Source organism: Euprymna scolopes, chromosome 33 (genome assembly GCF_053919585.1).
Source record: "Euprymna scolopes isolate OS-2025 chromosome 33, ASM5391958v1, whole genome shotgun sequence".
Taxonomy (NCBI): Eukaryota; Metazoa; Mollusca; class Cephalopoda; order Sepiida; family Sepiolidae; genus Euprymna; species Euprymna scolopes.
In genome coordinates, this window is record NC_136514.1 from 12,001,191 (window position 1) to 12,019,936 (window position 18,746).

An 18,746-nucleotide genomic window follows, 5' to 3' on the forward strand; every position below is an offset into this window, starting at 1 on the left:
AGGAATCGGTAGAAACAAAAAGTGTATTTCATTTTAAGTTACAATTGTTTCAAAACCGGTTGGAGAATTTCAAGCATTATGGCGTTTGAAAATTGTTCACATAACCAGCCTTTCTTCAGACTTCTTGAATAGAAAAACAATTTATCAATAGAACATTGTTTAAAGAAATTTCCCTTAAAGGAAATGAATCATGCGAACATATTTATCCTGGGCGCATCCTTTGTCAAAAGCTCATTTAAATATTAATATATCACCTAATTTTCGTATCCTTATTTAAAAACCTGTCATAAGAAGTTTCCAGAAAACCCCGTCCATTTAATATCTTTTAATAATACTATTCATTGAATTCCTAAATTAGATTTCTATATTTCTTTATTTCATACGATTAATTTAAAATTAATTAAAAAAAAAATTGTTAATTATATTTTTATATTTATAATATGGCCATAACAACCTAGCTATACCGTTACGGTTATTTTTAGTTTCGTATTCGCCCAATGGTGGCTTCAATGTTTACAAAATATCTTATTACTTCAATTTAAGACCAGTTTTAGGTTAATATTTTAATAATATAATAAAGAATGGCATTACCTTATATTTATTAATCCTCATACAACATTCCAAGTTAGGGATCCTATTCAATTTTTTTATTATCCCTCTCTCTCTCTCTCTCTATCTCTCTCTCTCTCTCTCTCTCTATATATATATATATATATATATATATATATATATATATATATATATGCATAATTTCACCTAAACCACTGACTTTGATGAGGAGAAGACTAAAAATTATTGCTATGGTTTCAAATGATCTGTAATAACAGTAGGAGGAGATTCCAATTATTTCTCAAATTTTATATCTCCGCTCTTTTGAAAATTGGGTACGCTTATAAATATTTCCCGTATCAAAATAGCCTAATACACTGTGAAATTTACTTCATGTACGAAGACCTAAGAGGAGAGGTATAGCATGTGAGAAATATTTGGAGTCAAGTCTCCTTTTGCTGTCATTTTAGATCATTTGAATCCATAGCAGCAGGTTTTAGTCTACCCTCCGTCCAATGGTTTTGGGGAAATAGATATTTTGTAATTAATATGCAAAACTAGAAATACAAATGACTGATTGAAACATTTTATGGCTGTAAAAAGGGCAAAAGTAAGATCTGAATGATTCAGGTAATCAGATTTCCAACGAGCCTTCATTTGTAAAAAAAAATTTTATTTTCATCTGCCCATTTCTTGTTTTTTGGTATTTAGATTAAATGATGTTTCCTCTAAAATATATATATATATATATATATATATATATATATATATATATATATATATATATATATATATTTTAGAGGAAACATCATTTAATCTAAATACCAAAAAACAAGAAATGGGCAGATGAAAATAAAATTTTTTTTTTTTTTTCCTTAAGGCCTTATCGTCTGACCCTCTAAGAGGAGACGTCAGAATGATAGATTAAAAACTAAGAAAAACGAATGAGGGAAGTGGGGAATTTTGGTTGCAGTTGGAAGAACAGTGAGAGAAAAAAAAACAAAAAAACTTGGTGAAATCATAAATATTTTTCTTAATAATGGATATCCCATTAATATAATAAAATCTACTATTGAACGTAAAATTACTACATTTAATAGCGGTAAACATATTGGTCCATCACGGTGTCCCATTTATTTAAAATTACCATGGTTGGGTCCTGATGGCCTACATATTGTTAAAAGGATTTCTTCTGTTACTCAACGGTGTTTTCCAGCTACTATGCTTCGAGTAGTTTACACAACTCGAACCTTTTTCTCTTCTTTTCGTAAAGATGTTTTGCCAACCATTCAAAAGAACTCTGTTGTTTATAAATTCGTCTGTCAGTGTGGAGCTGACTACGTTGGCAAAACGTCCCAAAGATTAGAAATGAGAATATCCCAACATATCCCTCGGGATATTCGACTACACCAGGTTTTGAGAGCATCCGGGCACTCCCAGGCTCATGAGTCTGCCATTGGCGATCACTTGTTGAGTATAAATAGGTGTGCCGATCAATATTCCGATGGGTGGTTTTCTGTTTTATACAGTGCTAGGTCGAACTATCACCTCAATATCATTGAGGCGTTAGTTATTAACAACTCTCGACCTAGCCTGTGTAGACAAAAGATTCTTAGACATCAGTTGGAGATATTCATTGATTTAAAACCACCTGAACAGTGAGAATTTTAATTTTTTTTTTTTTTTTTTTTTTTTTTTTTCTCTCACTGTTCTTCCAACTGCAACCAAAATTCCCCACTTCCCTCATTCGTTTTTCTTAGTTTTTAATCTATCATTCTGACGTCTCCTCTTAGAGGGTCAGACGATAAGGCCTTAAGGAAAAAAAAAAAAAAAAAATTTTATTTTCATCTGCCCATTTCTTGTTTTTTGGTATTTAGATTAAATGATGTTTCCTCTAAAATTTATCCTTCCATTCTGTTGTACCAAAAATTTACTTACATATTTTCGAGGTCGGTACAACTCACAATTTATCAAAACGTTAAACAAGGTTATACGTATTAAAAATAAGTTAATCGTTTTGAAGTGTAGGATGGAATTTCTAAAATCTTGCCGCCTTAATCATGTTGCTCCCGGCTATATCTGCCATCGTATTTCGAAAATTAAATGTAGAAATACATTGGCAGTTCAACGTGTTTTTCTACAAGATGAAATCCTGTTTAATTCTGATACATATAATTCGTTACGTAGTAAACACCTTTTTCTTTGGGCCATGGTTTGGAAAGAATTATCTTTCTTTGATAAACTCCGTTTTTCTAGGTTTTTATCCATCGGTGATAAATTTACCCGTATTAAATGTACTTCTTCTTATGATAAATATTTAAAAAATTTAATTACTAAGAAGTTTGGGATTATAACAAATTTGGATAAACATATATTTAATTATTCTTCTCATGTTTTGTCCAATACAGAAGAATTTGTTTTATCTGCTGGCTTACAATTCTGCATTCCTCCCCCTTCTGTTGATCAAATCGCAGTATTTAGTGAAATTGAATTATTGTATACTCAATTAAAACACCATTCGCCTATCTCTACTGATGAATTAACTAGTGTTAAAATTCAGTTGGGCGAATTAGGTCGGAGGTTTTCTGCCATAAATACTAAATCTAGTGATTTTGTGTGGCAAAAAAATCATTTTGAAGCGGCACAATTAATTAGGTCTAATCCCGACATTTACCTTTCTCGCCCGGATAAAGGATCGGGCGTTGTTATACTTAACAAAACGGATTATATCTCCAAAATGTTACAAATCTTGGACGATAAAAGTAAATTTCTCCGTTTGGGTGACTTAAGCCATGATGATACTTTTCGTATGGAAATAAAAATCCAGAAAAGATTTCTTCAACTTCATAAAAGCGGATTTATTTCTAAGGAGATTTATGATAGAATCCGACCCATCGGTTCTCAAAGGCCTAGAATGTACGGTTTACCCAAGGTCCATAAACCCAACATTCCTTTGAGACCCATTTTATCTATGTTGGGTTCTGCACAACACGAACTTGGTAAATGGCTAGTTGACCTTCTTAAACCTGTGCTTTCTTTTTATTCGGTCCATTGTATCCCTGATTCTTTTCAATTCGTATCCAAGATACAAAAATTGCCTTTATCTAAAAATACCGAGTTCTTGGCCTCCTTTGACATTAATAGTCTCTTTACTAATATACCTTTGGATGAAACCATTGGTATTTGTGCTGACTATCTGTACCGTGGCCCCTTAAAATCTCCACAACTTCCTGAACGAATTTTCATTGAACTAATGGAACTTGCTACTAAATCAGTCTCCTTTAGTTTCAACAATATTATGTACCGTCAAATTGATGGGATATCAATGGGCAGCCCTCTTGGTCCTTCGTTAGCCAACATTTTCGTTGGATTTTTGGAAAACGAATTATTTTCCAAAATTACTAAGCCAGCATTCTACACACGTTACGTTGATGATACTTTTGCATGCTTTCCCTCTCGGAGCGAAGCTGAACAGTTTCTTCGTCTTCTTTGCAACCTGCATCCATCTTTACAATTTACTATGGAGGTTGAAGACTGTAACTCTCTCCCATTCCTCGACGTTCGTGTTTCTAAAGTTGGTACTACGTTTGAGACCTCTGTTTATAGAAAACCTACATTTACAGGGCTCTATCTTAATTGGTTTTCTTTTGCCCCTCAGTCTAGAAAAATAAACCTCATTAGCGCTCTTACGCATCGTGCACTTATGATTTGTTCACCAAACCGTCTTGATACGGAACTTGGTGAAATCATAAATATTTTTCTTAATAATGGATATCCCATTAATATAATAAAATCTACTATTGAACGTAAAATTACTACATTTAATAGCGGTAAACATATTGGTCCATCACGGTGTCCCATTTATTTAAAATTACCATGGTTGGGTCCTGATGGCCTACATATTGTTAAAAGGATTTCTTCTGTTACTCAACGGTGTTTTCCAGCTACTATGCTTCGAGTAGTTTACACAACTCGAACCTTTTTCTCTTCTTTTCGTAAAGATGTTTTGCCAACCATTCAAAAGAACTCTGTTGTTTATAAATTCGTCTGTCAGTGTGGAGCTGACTACGTTGGCAAAACGTCCCAAAGATTAGAAATGAGAATATCCCAACATATCCCTCGGGATATTCGACTACACCAGGTTTTGAGAGCATCCGGGCACTCCCAGGCTCATGAGTCTGCCATTGGCGATCACTTGTTGAGTATAAATAGGTGTGCCGATCAATATTCCGATGGGTGGTTTTTTTTTTTATACAGTGCTAGGTCGAACTATCACCTCAATATCATTGAGGCGTTAGTTATTAACAACTCTCGACCTAGCCTGTGTAGACAAAAGATTCTTAGACATCAGTTGGAGATATTCATTGATTTAAAACCACCTGAACAGTGAGAATTTTAATTTTTTTTTTTTTTTTTTTTTTTTTTTTTATCTCACTGTTCTTCCAACTGCAACCAAAATTCCCCACTTCCCTCATTCGTTTTTCTTAGTTTTTAATCTATCATTCTGACGTCTCCTCTTAGAGGGTCAGACGATAAGGCCTTAAGGAAAAAAAAAAAAAAAATTTTATTTTCATCTGCCCATTTCTTGTTTTTTGGTATTTAGATTAAATGATGTTTCCTCTAAAATTTATCCTTCCATTCTGTTGTACCAAAAATTTACTTATATATATATATATATATATATATATATATATATATATATATATATATATATATATATATATATATATTCTGGTAGACAGATTGAATATTGAAATGCTCATTTATTTGGTACTATGGGACGAAACTAAATGAAAATTGCAAGTCTTTATAAAGATTGTGATACTATTCTATGGGTAAAATTGTATGAACATTGGTCAAAGAAGAACATATATATTCACACATACAAAATATGCTCAAATTTTCTTACATTTGTATATCTTGCATGCCAATTCAGTTTTGCTGCTTCGGTAGTCCCGTCTGTGGCTTTGCTAAGCCACCAATTTCTGCAGGTGTATAATATACACACCTATATAGTTAAATGTATTTTCATAATATTATAGCTATGTTACTTGTCTAGCTGCACTGATGAGCTGTGAAACAGCGAAACAGTACTATATGTGGATGACTATAATTCTCCCTATCTTGGGTTGAGCATATTGGAAAGTGATATACAAGTTACCATCACCATATTAAGCGATGCTGTTTGTGTAAACAAATTGAGCTAACGTATTTGGACGATGCCAAAACATTGTTAATTCATTGCCCGCTTAGCAGCAGCCAAATAGCGCAACGGTTACAAGCTCCGACTCTCATGTGGGTAGTCGGGTTTCGATGCTAGCTTGAGGTGGTTGCTTGTCTAGATGCTTTGATGAGCTGTGAAACAGCGAAATAGTACTGTATGCGGATGAATATATATATATATATATATATATATATATATTCTTTAAACATTACTAAAGTTTTATTTTTCCTCGCTTATGTCTACATATGATGTTATTAAGTAAGCCGTGAAGAAATGCATTGCAATTATTTTAGGTGATATACGAATAAAATTTTCCAAATCAATCACTATTGGAAAGTCTTGAAAAAAAGTTGAAACATCGATGAAAGAAATCTGAAACATCGATGTATATATATATATATATATATATATATATATATATATATATATAATAAATTGTGATTCAATGAATTTCAAAAAACCCTTATTGAAATGAAGTGGTTGAGTTTTATATCAAAGATTTTGATTATTCTAAGCAAGACAAAGAACACTTTAGTATACTATATAATTATTATTATTATTATTATTATTATAATTATTATTATTATTATTATTATTATTATTATTATTATTATTATTATTATTATTATTATAGTATATTAGTAATTATTAAACTTCTGGGGAAGAACATTCAATACGGAAGATAACTGGTGACTTTAGGCTGTCATAAAGTACCTTTAGGAGAGTTAGAAAGGATTTCAAGAATACTAGGAAAATTCTACCACCGAAGAAAAATGGCAGACCTCGAATAACTTCTTCTAGACAAGATCGATTAATTAAGAGGATGGCACTTAACGATAGATTTCACACAGCTGCTAGCATTTTTCGTGGACTATATGACATCAAAGCGTCTCGTAAAATAGTATCAAGACGCCTAAATGAAATTGGTCTGTTTGCGAGATCACAAGCTAAGAAACCGTTAATAAACGAGAAGAACAAAACACTTAGATTACGCTTTGCTCAAGAGCATGTGTTGTGGACAGATGATCAGTGACGTAATGTATTTTTCTGATGGAAGTAAGTTTAATATATATGGATCTAACGGGAAGAAATTTATAAAGAGGTTGCTGGCGGAAGATTTAATAAAAAAATGCACGAGGAAACGTAATGGGGTTTGGAATGATTTCTAAGAAAGGGGAGACTGATCTGGTCTCTCTAAACACCAGAGTTAATAGAACAATATACAAGAACTTGTTGAGAGATTGTCATCCCAATACTTCGAAATTATGGGTGTGAAAAACCTATTTTCATGCAGGATAACGCTGGCAATTTTGTAACGAGCAAAATGTAGATGTTTTGGATTGGCCTCCCCAGAGTTCGGAACTGAACCCCATTGAAAACCTATGGTTTACTTTGGAGAATCGTGCCAGTGCAGGAAACTCTATCAATACTGAGGATTTGTAGAAGGGGCGCTACAGTTACAGAAAATAAAGGCTTGTTCACTAAATATTAACTGTATGTCCACCAAACTTTGGAATTTTGATGTTTCAATGTTATTATTTTTAAATTAATTTTCTTTCTCCATGGGTTGAGTCCTTTTAATTTCCAAAATAGCTTTTTTCTATCCTTTATAATGAAATGTACTTAATACAGTGTATCAACATAAGAGACATCTTGAATGTGTGTAAGTTTAGTTGTATTCACCCTGTGTGTTCTGGAGAAATCGACTTGTATGTAATATACTGAGTTTTACTGGGTTCGTGTAATTCAGTAAATTTTCATATACCAATAAGTATGTAGTATTATAGCTTACTATATATATATATATGTGTGTGTGTGTAGGTATATATATATATATATATATATATATATATATATATATATATGTCAGGTCATGTCATATGCTACTGGTACCATGTAACCCAGTACTACCTGCCTCATGGTCGGGTCACCGGCGACTAAACTGGTTCCCCCACCAGACTTGTTTGATGAGGAGGGCGGCTAGTCTCCCTGGAGGATTAAAAACAAGACCTTCCAAAGGGCGAAAGAACTCTATATCTGGGTCAACGGCCAACTAGCACCGTGTATATTTGTGTGTGTATATGTGTATTGGGGTGGAGAGGAGTCCCGTAAGCCGTGGTGAAGGCAACCTTTCTAGGAGAAGCAAATCTCTGATTTAAAAAAACATAAAGCGGGAGACCAGTACCGGCATTAAGCTGGTATGCAGTTTAATTTGTTGCTGGCTATCTTGCTCTTGCTTGTTGCTGGATCTCAACATTTTGAACGTAGAGAGAGACTTAGCTGTCGTACAAAGCTAAGACTCTGTAAGATCATCTTTGTATAGATACTCCCTCAGGCATTTGGGCTCATGGATTTTAAATGTCTGAGGGAGTGGCACTCGTCTGACAAGACGTTGCAATCATATATATATATATATATATATATATATATATATATATAATTGTTTTTTTTTCTACTTTTCCATTTGCGAGTATACACTTTTAGTTGCATCTATATGTGCGCCTTGTGCAAGAGTTTGGTGTTTGAATGTACATTATAAGTCACAACGTAGCCAGTGTCTTTTTAAATCATATACGCCGTCTTTATTCCTAAGATTAAGACTCGGGCGATCCTACGAGCAATAGTTTCCTCGATTTAATCAAGTAATCTTTATATGATTAAGTGACTAATCAGTCAGCAAAATAAAAGATTTTGTCTCGTAGCCCAAATTACGCTATTGCTTTTTTTTATTTAAACATAAAGAAATTGTCTTTATAGCGACCACGCTCGGTCAATCTCGAACAGATTTCAATTGAGAAAAACACTTCCAGTCAATCTATTAATTCTATTTTACACGAAACTCTGACAGATCATCAAAATCTGTAATTCAATCTTAAGCTTGAAAAACCAAGAACAAATCTACTTAAGCGTTACAAACCAACAAAAAAGCCCTTTTCCTCGAATCTCTGTGGATCTGTGTTCCGCTGATCTGCTTCCAGCTGACTACAACATTGTTATTCTCAAGTCCAACGAAAATATTATTTCGAACTATTGAAACCTTACACACACGCGTTAACGTGTAGACATCGGGATCCAACACGTTGTAGCAGAGTTCACTCACACGTCATCCGGTCTGTGTATATATTGTTTTTATAGTCTTAATTTACCTTACGCTGACGACACTTCGCATACGGCTCGGATTTTGCATTCAGCCTCTTACTCTGTTAGACTATCGCCTTGAATGTTTTTTTTAATTTTTTACATGACGATTGATCCTGCAAATACTCATGTTAAGTCTTATTTTCATCATTTTTCGGTCGATGTAATCTCCGATCTTCTTCAGATGTATCTTTTATTGATTGACGGAACAAGATCATGCCTCACCACTGAGTAAAATAAAGTTTTCTGTTCGAAATTCCTTAGAGATTCCAGAGTTTTACAGAAAGACATTCGAGTTCGGAAAGAATATCGAAGGTTACATCAACCGAAATGTTGTGAGAATAACACTTAATGTAAGAAGAGTAGTCCGAAAAATCTAATGGGTACGTCTCGCGTAACAGAAGAACAAAAACTCTGTTTGAACCTTAAAGCGTGACAAAGCAACAGAATCGCTACATTTAAGTTAAATATGACTCAAATTATATCTATTGATTTTAAGCCTTACTAACCTGTTCAATTAATTATAAGGTGCATCTTTTAGAACTACGTATGTATTCAGCAAAATACTATTACGAATGAGAGCGTGACGGACCAACAAAAACGATAAATAAAGATAAAATATTACTAACAAAAGAAAAAGGCTATATAAAGAGTAGCATTAGAGATAAATGTTATTTGATGCTTAAGATACGTCCATTATAACTACGTGTCGTGTAAAGAAATATGTTATTTCAAACTGATGCGTGACAAACCAACAAAACCTCTCCTCTCTGCTAAAAGGTGACAAACAAACAAATATTTTATTTGAATTAAAGTAGGCACTGCTTTTGTTCCTTCCGAACTTACGTCCGTTCTACTAACACATAATATTCACGTAAAAAAAACTTTATCAGAATAGACGGTGACAGACGAACAAAAGCCTTATTTCAAACTTTAGCGTGACAGAAAACCAAAAATGGCATTTAAAACGTAAGCATTACTTTAAAATGCTATTTTTATCTTGAGCACGTACCACCATGTTTCTTTCTAAGATACGTCTATTCGAGCCACATATCTATGAAGAAATGCTATGACAAAGCTTATTTCCTAGAACTGCCTGCCCGTGGTACTTTGTTCTGCTGGACTGCTTTCCAGCTGACTATGACATAGCCGTTTTCAAATCCAATGTAAATTAGTTCTTGTTGAGTCGTCTTTTAAATAATCAAAGAATACCCAATATCCACCACTAACAACTACTATGCTGTTGTCCCAGTGATAACAGGAGACGGATTAGCCCTAGTCTCGAGAGACTTAAGAGTCTTGATAAATTGTGACTCCCTTGTAATAATTCTAAAGAATGACAGACGAACAGATATTAATTGAAGTTAAAATTTTACAGAGAAATACGGCACAAATGTTATGTTTAGTTTAGAAATATTTTTTCCAACTAAAACGTCCTGAAACGAACATCCATTTAATTTGCATATTAAGAAAATGCTATTACGAATAATAGGTTCAAAGACGCTAAATAAAGGTAAATATAAAGAAAATGCTATTACGAGTACGAGTTTCAAAGACGCTAAATAAAGCTAAAGTGTAAAGAAAACATTATTCCAAACGAAATAGTGATAAACAGGTATTATGTTGAGGCAAAAATAATGTCGTTTTATATAAAAATTCAACGTCTAAGAACGGCATTATTTTTGGACCAACCCAATAAAACGAGTTACGCTTCTACTTCAGAAAAATACGATATTTTACTTTAGGAGGGCATCATCACTTATCTAGCCTTAAAAGCCACTCGAGGATAAGAGTTAATGAATGTCCGGTGACGGTGTAGACATCTGTAATGATCTGTAATGGTGGAACTTGGGTAGAATTCTATTGATTTAAGAAAGCGGTTTAACGGGAGCTTGTTTACATAAGACTTGAAAGCGACTATATTGACGTTAGCTAAAAAGCAGCCCTACAGTAGTACCTTAAATAGACAAACATCTTTAAAAAGAATATTTTGTTCATGAAATTTTCTGTTTAACCGTATGCACAAATAGTGAGAAAAAATTTGTAACTGTGGTTGTAGATAGACGAATGTTTGTGCAACAGAACCGTTGACGCAAATGACCAAATTGGCTGCGCAATTTGAAGTCACAGCAGGCATAAAAAACGCACGTGTCTGGAGAAGGACGTATTCGAGACGTGTTCAATAAGTCAAAAAATTTGAGGCGTATTCGAGATACAAGAGAGTGGAAAAGGACGTGTTCGAGACACGAAAGAATTGGAAAGGGCTTGTTCGAGATACGACAGAATGAGAAAGGGGTTGTTCGAGATACGAAAGAATGGGAAAGGGCGTGTTCAAGACACGAAAGAATGAGAAAGGGCATATTCGAGATACGAAAGAATGGGAAAGGGCATGTTCGAGACACGAAAGAATGGGAAAGGATGTGTTCGAGATACGAAATGATGGGAAAGGTGTGTTCGAGATACAAAAGAATGGGAAAGGGCGTGTTCGAAATACGAAAGAATGGGAAAGGGCGTGTTCGAGACAGAAGAGAAGAGGAAAATGTGTTTGAGACACAAGTAAGCAGGAAAGAAGGTGTTCGAGATAAAAGTGTCCGAAGAAGTGATTTCCGAGACGTGGCAAGCGCGGCCCGTGTTCAAGATGTGTGGGTGGCTTCAGAGCAGAGACGATATTCCACACGCAGAAAAAGTATGAGAAATGAACTGTCTCAATATTTAAACAAATGCGTTGTTGGAAATACCTGATATAAATACTTTTGTTTTAAAAGAGAAAGAGTTTTTTCTTCTTTTTTTCTATTGCCTTGCAACTGAATCTATAACGTGTCGGAGTCGTTAAAATTTTACACCATAAATAGTGTGGAATGTTTAAGCGTTTGTAGCCGGCAATTAATTTTTTTTTTAACTTAAACATGATGGAGAAACCCACATTATATTTTGCATTTAAGTGTCCACGTCGTTGATAAAGGTATTTTATGCAAACGTTGTTGCAAATCGGACAGCAAACAGAACACTGAATAGACTTGATTAGACGCAACTTAAATAGAATGCGGCCATTCAAATCGCGTGGTTTGCGATGAAAGGGATTTTTCAAACAGGAACATGACAAGTAAAAAACAAGCACCTGACGATACGAAGATTTTGCAATATTTTTGATATACAGTGAGAGTATTATCACTTAAAGTTGGAAGATTCTATTTATAAACGCTGCCAATATGAACTGACGAATCACATTAAGCCGCATTTTGCAAACGACCAATCAGAAGCCAGAATTGTTCCATAAAATATTGAATTGTTAAGCATTCTAGCACATATTTGTTTCGTGTCAACACGAGAAGGGGTTGCCTGAAAAATTATAAAGTCTAGGACCTATACAGAATGGTTACCCACAGAAAAGTCTTCATCTCTAACACTTGTGCAGAAGAGCTACCGATCGGAAACTCTTCTAATATTAAACATGGCTTCCAATTCATGATGAGATCTGTCTAAAACAGACAACATTTTAAAAGCTTCACTAAATATATTTTGCCATATGGATTAGTGATGGGACTATTCCAATATTTTTCCTGATTCCGATACAATTACTGATTCTGTACGAAATTCCCGATTCCAATAAAATTACCGATTCCGATTCTTTATAAATCTCTAAATATTTTAATATAACGTTGTGATTTTGTCCCGATTACTGTAAAAAATATTTTAAATGTGTATGTATTTTCTCAAACGTAAAAACACACTTGTGAGGGTGTGATCTAGAGATCTTAGTCTTATTGGAAGTTGAAATCAATAAATATTTATTCATTTTATTAAGACTACAAGCAATGGAAGACGGTTTATAAAAATAAAATAAAATAGATAATTAAAGGAATCCGTTTTGGCATCGGAAAATAGGCTCAAATTTCTCCAATTCCGATACCGATTCCGATACCCCAAAAAGCTCCGACTTTTCCGATTCCCGATTCTAATTCCTATTAATCGTGTCAACACTAATATCGATTAATACACAGATAATTACTATCTGTTGTTTTGTTTCTTATTAAAGTTTTATATTTAACATATTTGATATTTTAATCGAAAATTGTCTCGAAAAAAAAAACAACGTTTTATCTGTTTTTTAATCAGGAGAGAGCATCGTCCAGCTTATGTACTTTGAAGAACTCTTCAGTGTCTTGAAAGCATAAAACGTAGAAAAATGTAATACAAAATTTTAAAAAATAATTATTAATCCGCTTTGCTATCGCCCGCGTGGTTTCTAGACTATTAACGGCTTTTTTTTGGGGGGGGGGTTATATAATATTATTGTTTATTTTCTTTTTTATTTCCATTTCGTATTACACGGTCGCTAGCTGTAATTATGTGGAACTACAATGTGAAAAGAAAATACCGATGCTCTTCTCGTTTATAAAAAGAAAAGCAAAATAATAATGCTGAAGTATGATTTAATCCGACACCATTAACACGTATAGAATCTTTAATATCATGTACAAATGGTTGCATAATGGAGATTTAATGTCTGTTAGTAAGGGAAATTAGTAATCAAATATCGGATGATGTTATGTCCGACTTATCTTCATGCTGTTATTTGTTTGCCATCTCAGGGAGGCCAGAATTTTACTCATGATCGGTTGTACATTTGTGAAATACAGCTCTCCAAAAAATAGGACGGTTGAATGACACAAACATCAAAATTGCCTGAGGTTAGAAGGTTTATTGCTTCACTGAGTGAAGAGAGAACAGATGCTGCGTTGTTAAATATATATATATATATATATAATTTATATTCTCTTTTCTAATCTACGTCAATGATCTCACAAATCACATCCTGAGATCATTTGTAGACATTTTCGATGATGACACTACCATCTATGGCAACACTTCAAATTCCGTATATGTCCAAAATCTGTCTGATTCTCTCTTCTCTAATCTGCATGTGGTGAAATGGGGAAAAGAAGTGGCTTGTTAATTTTAATGCATCTAGAACGAAACTTCTCCCCTTTAATCATCAACGCTTTGCGCCCCGTCTGGCATCAACTAAAATAAATGGCTCCCGTTTGGGGAGATTGCATGTTTTGATAAGTTTCTAGAACTGATGTTTACTCATGATTTGAAATAGTACCCGTACATCAAATCCGTTGCGAAGTTCGCTAGGAAAATTATTACCTCATTTTACGACCAGTAGATATATCACCACCGATGCAATTTCCTACCACCGTTAGAGCTAAGTACGTTCTAGAATGGTGTACCTTTTTCACATCTTGGTAGGAGCTGATAGACGCATCTTATTCTGCATTAACTCAGTTATAATTCCACTTCGTAGCCTTCTAGTGGATGTGTAGCAGTAAACAACCTATTTACTATAAGCGGATCAATGCCCGGTGCCAAAGTGAATCGGCCACACTGACCAATCGGTTGGCAGGGCGCATTGATTTGAGCTGCCCCCTTAAGGACTATTTTTTAGCCCTTCGAGATCTCAGCCAGAGAGACGCCAGCAAGCGATATATACAGACCTCTCTCACTGCTACTTGTTAACGACTGCAGTCTGATGGCAGACGACACCTTCAAACAGACATTTACACTTTTTTCTTTCTCTCCAGTTTGAGATACAATCTCACTTTTTTTTTTTTAATAAACCCTTTATTATTGTTTCGTTAAAAGGAATGTCGTTTGATCTTGTGTTTATTTAAGTAATCATTAGGAGAGCAATACACAACATTTCCCACCTATAAAAGTCTCTCCTCTTCCCTACAACCTCTTTCGCACAGAAGAAACGTTGCGAGCTTGTCTCTGCTCTATTTTATTTTCATGGAAAGTGCTAATCTGAGCTCCAACCTATGCTCCCCCCTTGCAAACCTTTCACGATAAACACTCATCTATATTAAACCATTATGAATAATTTCCCTACACTTTATCAGTGGTTAATAAAAAAAGTTCTTGCTGAACCGCCCCCTTAAGTAATACAATTTCCACTACAGACCGATTACAACTATTTTGTCGCGTTGACTACCGTGAATTCCTAACCATTATCCTAGAGTGGCCGCCTAATCTAAGTGATGGCTCCTTTGTATCTATATATATATATATATATATATATATATATATATATATATATATATATATATATATATAGGATTACTTTATTTTATCACATACATTAAAACACGAAAGTAAAAAATTATGCGTAAACTTTAAGTATTTACTTCAATAGTGTTCAATACGTAGGTAGAGTAAGGTAGTAAGTTATAACATATATATGGCAATTAAGCTACATAGAATTTTCTGCGTTTGATCTACGCTACACAGAATATTCCGTGTTTCCTCTACACTAGGACTCATCAGTTTCCGTTCGAAACTAACTCTGACTCTTAAATTTTTTACTCAAAATCCAAAACCTCTTGTCAGTTATTTTGTTTCGTTACAAGTCAACAAGAAACTAAAAACCTTTGTAGTTTCTGATGAGTGACTGATTATTCAGAAACTGATCACTGATGAAGCTTTTTCTTGTTTCGAGAGTTCAAAAGACCATCGTTTTTTTTTGTGTGTTTTTTTAACTAACCTTTTTCCCTTTTCCCTTTTCTCTGCTAATGAACTATTTTGTCCTTTTGTCGGGGGTGTCGGTTTATGAGAGTATATGAATAGAATCACCAGTACGGACTGAACGCCTCATATTTTTGTTGCGATCAAATCGTGTGAGCTAAAGAATATATAAACATCATGGTTGTAGACTACATTTTGTTTTGGAATAGTACTCGTGTGTGTCTGTGTGTGTCTGTGTCTGTCCTTGTTTGGAAGAAACCTAAGACGAGTGTTCAATTCGTGAGAAAAATCAAAATCTAAAAGATATTTACCTCGGTTGTTTCATCTCTCAGGAAGACAGAACAACGTTCACATTTCAAAAGCGTTTGAGCTCTTTGCATTGTTTTCAAGATCAACCCATCGGGGTTGGTCTGCTCCTCAAAAAGATCGTGAGCCACTTCAAGAAGAGCCTGCAGAAAAAAGGAAAAAAATATTAGCAACAAACAAAACATGTTTTCTAAATCATGTTAACAACAAATATATATATATATATATATATATATAATATATATATATACATATATATATACATATCATATTACATGTATAAATATATGTATATACATATGTATAAATATTTCATGTATCTACATGATATATTATGTAAGTATTTTCAGTGTTTACTCAAACAGTGTTCGGTACGTAACGAGAGCTGAATAGTAACGTTTGAAAATATATAAATGACAGTGAAGCTAAACATAATTTTACGTGTTTCATTCTTATGAGAATTCCTCAATATATATATATATATATATATATATATATATATATCTTCTATTATATAAAAGTCACTTTGTGTGTGTGAGTCCCTTCCTCATAGGTTTCCAAACCACCGAGTCTTTCTTTTGCAAATTTCACACAAACGTAATTTCAATGCCTAGCAGTGTGCTTAGATATGTTTTATACAGACATTCATCCGATTAGTATCAAACATCCAAAAATCTGATCCTTAAAATAGTCTTTCTCTCCCACAGATAAAAGGGAATTTTTACAGGAATAATATTTTACGTTACACACAAAAAAGAAAAGCATAAAAACAGATTTACTGGAAACGTAGCATAGTGGTAGGGCATTCGAAAAGAGATCGAATGATCCCCTTTTCTATCGCGGGCGTAGCTTACTCTTTAATTTACATTTATATTATTAATCGATTCAATCACGATAAAAGGTACCATTTAAACTCGCCGCACATTATTTTTTTTGTTTGCATATCTTAAAACTAAACATTAATCAGAAGTGACCTTCAAGGGAATTCATCGTCAAGCCCAAATACCAGCAGACATGAGATTGTAAACAAACACAGAAGGAATTTGATTAACATTATTATTATTATTATTATTATTATTATTATTATTATTATTATTATTATTATTATTTTGAATTAGTCCACCGGGAAAATTATTCCTCGTAATCTCTAATATTCAACAGAGGATTGATTCTATAATCATACATACGCAATCTGCATGACTTGAAATACATGTTTAAGCGTACTGTACAATCGGGCTACGCCAGACTTTCAGCAAGTATATATATATATATATATATATATATATATATATATATATATTTGGTGAAACTGGTAATTAGTAAAAACCTGAAGAGGGTGCTCAATACTATTGCAGAGCAAATATGTGTTTTATCTTTTTATTACCGTTCTATCTGTTTGATTACATATGTTTCGGTTGTTAGACCGTGTTTACGATCTAACAGCCTCGTCACACCTTATAGAAAGGTTCTGTAAAGTTCAGTCTTTTCGTGTGATAATAAGAATGGTTCTTATTCTTTGGATATTTAATTTTGTTTCTTTTCAGTTTTTGCAAGCTAAGGGTCGGGCATGTTATCGGATGTTAGGATACACCCGCTATTTTATGTATATTATTAAGATTCTAAGCGTCCCTTTATGTGTACTTATTTGAATGTCTTTTGTACTTAGTTAACCGGGTATATTTGCAAGCTGCGATTTAGTAAATATTTTCATGAGTCACGTTGTTTCTATAATTACCGAAATGATAGGGTCCTGGATATGACCTTAAACTATATCCAGTGTAGAGGACCCAGCTTGCGAGCTTTGGGGAGTGTGGAGCCACTCTTTAATTACCATTGCTCCCAGGTCCACTCTGACCCAGAGTGGTAGTACCTGTTAGGGTCCCAACTATGGGTTAAATAGAAACTGATTTGAAAACAACAAATATATTCTATTAAAAAAATTTTCTTCAAAATCTTTGGATTCGGCATTAAATAACCCGAAAATGGTTGATATGCCCATCAATATTGGACCCACTACCGTCTACTTCTTTCTTTAAAACCAATTAAAACAACACCTGCACTTTACTCGCATTTAAACCGTGACATATAACCAGTAATAAGTGACAGTCTTCGGAAGATAAAATACAAAAATGCAGTGTAAGCGATACTAAGATATCATTGTGAATTATTGAAAATTTGTACATAGTCATGGATGGCGTGTAAACAACAATCTACCCAAGAGGGTAAAACAAAGGTTTCCGTTCGAAATGTCTGAGTTGGGTATTAAAAAATCTAGGGTGCAACAAGCCACACATGAAATAGATCGTTAGTTGTGTAATATTGCTTGGTGTATATATTATGGATACGTATATCTTCTAATGGTTAGATTGCATTAAAACGCGCATACTTTTGTATATACGAGTCAATGTCATTTATATTACGTGTGTATATGCGTATGTTTTTCTAGGACCGTCTAAGAATGTGATCATCTCACCTAGTTTTTCTAATGTTCGTTGAATTAATGCGTGTATAACATTTACAACAGTGTTGATATATTAACAATCGCAGTATAACAGCCGTCATGTAACATTTACAACAGATTTTACAATATTTACAACAGAAATGGACTAATAACAGTTCCCTGTGCTTTTACATGGGCCAATGGAGAAACATAACTGGTCAATCCTTAGTCTTGATTATGATGATTATTGTTGTTTCTATGCAAAAACTTATGTATGAGAATAAAAACAATTTTTCACATAAGATAGTTTTCATGAATGTAACTTGGTGGACTCAATTATATTTTTATCGTTAGCTTCACTAAGAATGTTAGAACATAAACAAAATTCGGAACGAATTTAGATCATGCGATCTGTGTATTGGTTACATGCAGTTGATGACGTAGAGGATTTTTATATTTTTACGTAGGAAGTTAATTAAGTAAGTCTGTAACTTTGAAGTTTGAATCGAAGGTTAGGGTCAAGAAGTGGGATCGATAATTGAAGACGAGCGTGCTTTTTAA

General features: G+C 33.7%; 1 protein-coding gene across 1 annotated transcript in view; it reads right to left on the minus strand.

The window, feature by feature from the left end:
* LOC145258141 (dual 3',5'-cyclic-AMP and -GMP phosphodiesterase 11A-like) overlaps positions 1–18,746 on the minus strand; it is a 1,328,815-nt gene that overhangs the window by 711,009 nt on the left and 599,060 nt on the right. Inside the window, exon 5 of the mRNA XM_080115926.1 lies at positions 15,751–15,888. Coding sequence (XP_079972052.1) covers positions 15,751–15,888 — 138 coding nt within the window. The remainder of the gene's footprint in view (positions 1–15,750; positions 15,889–18,746) is intronic.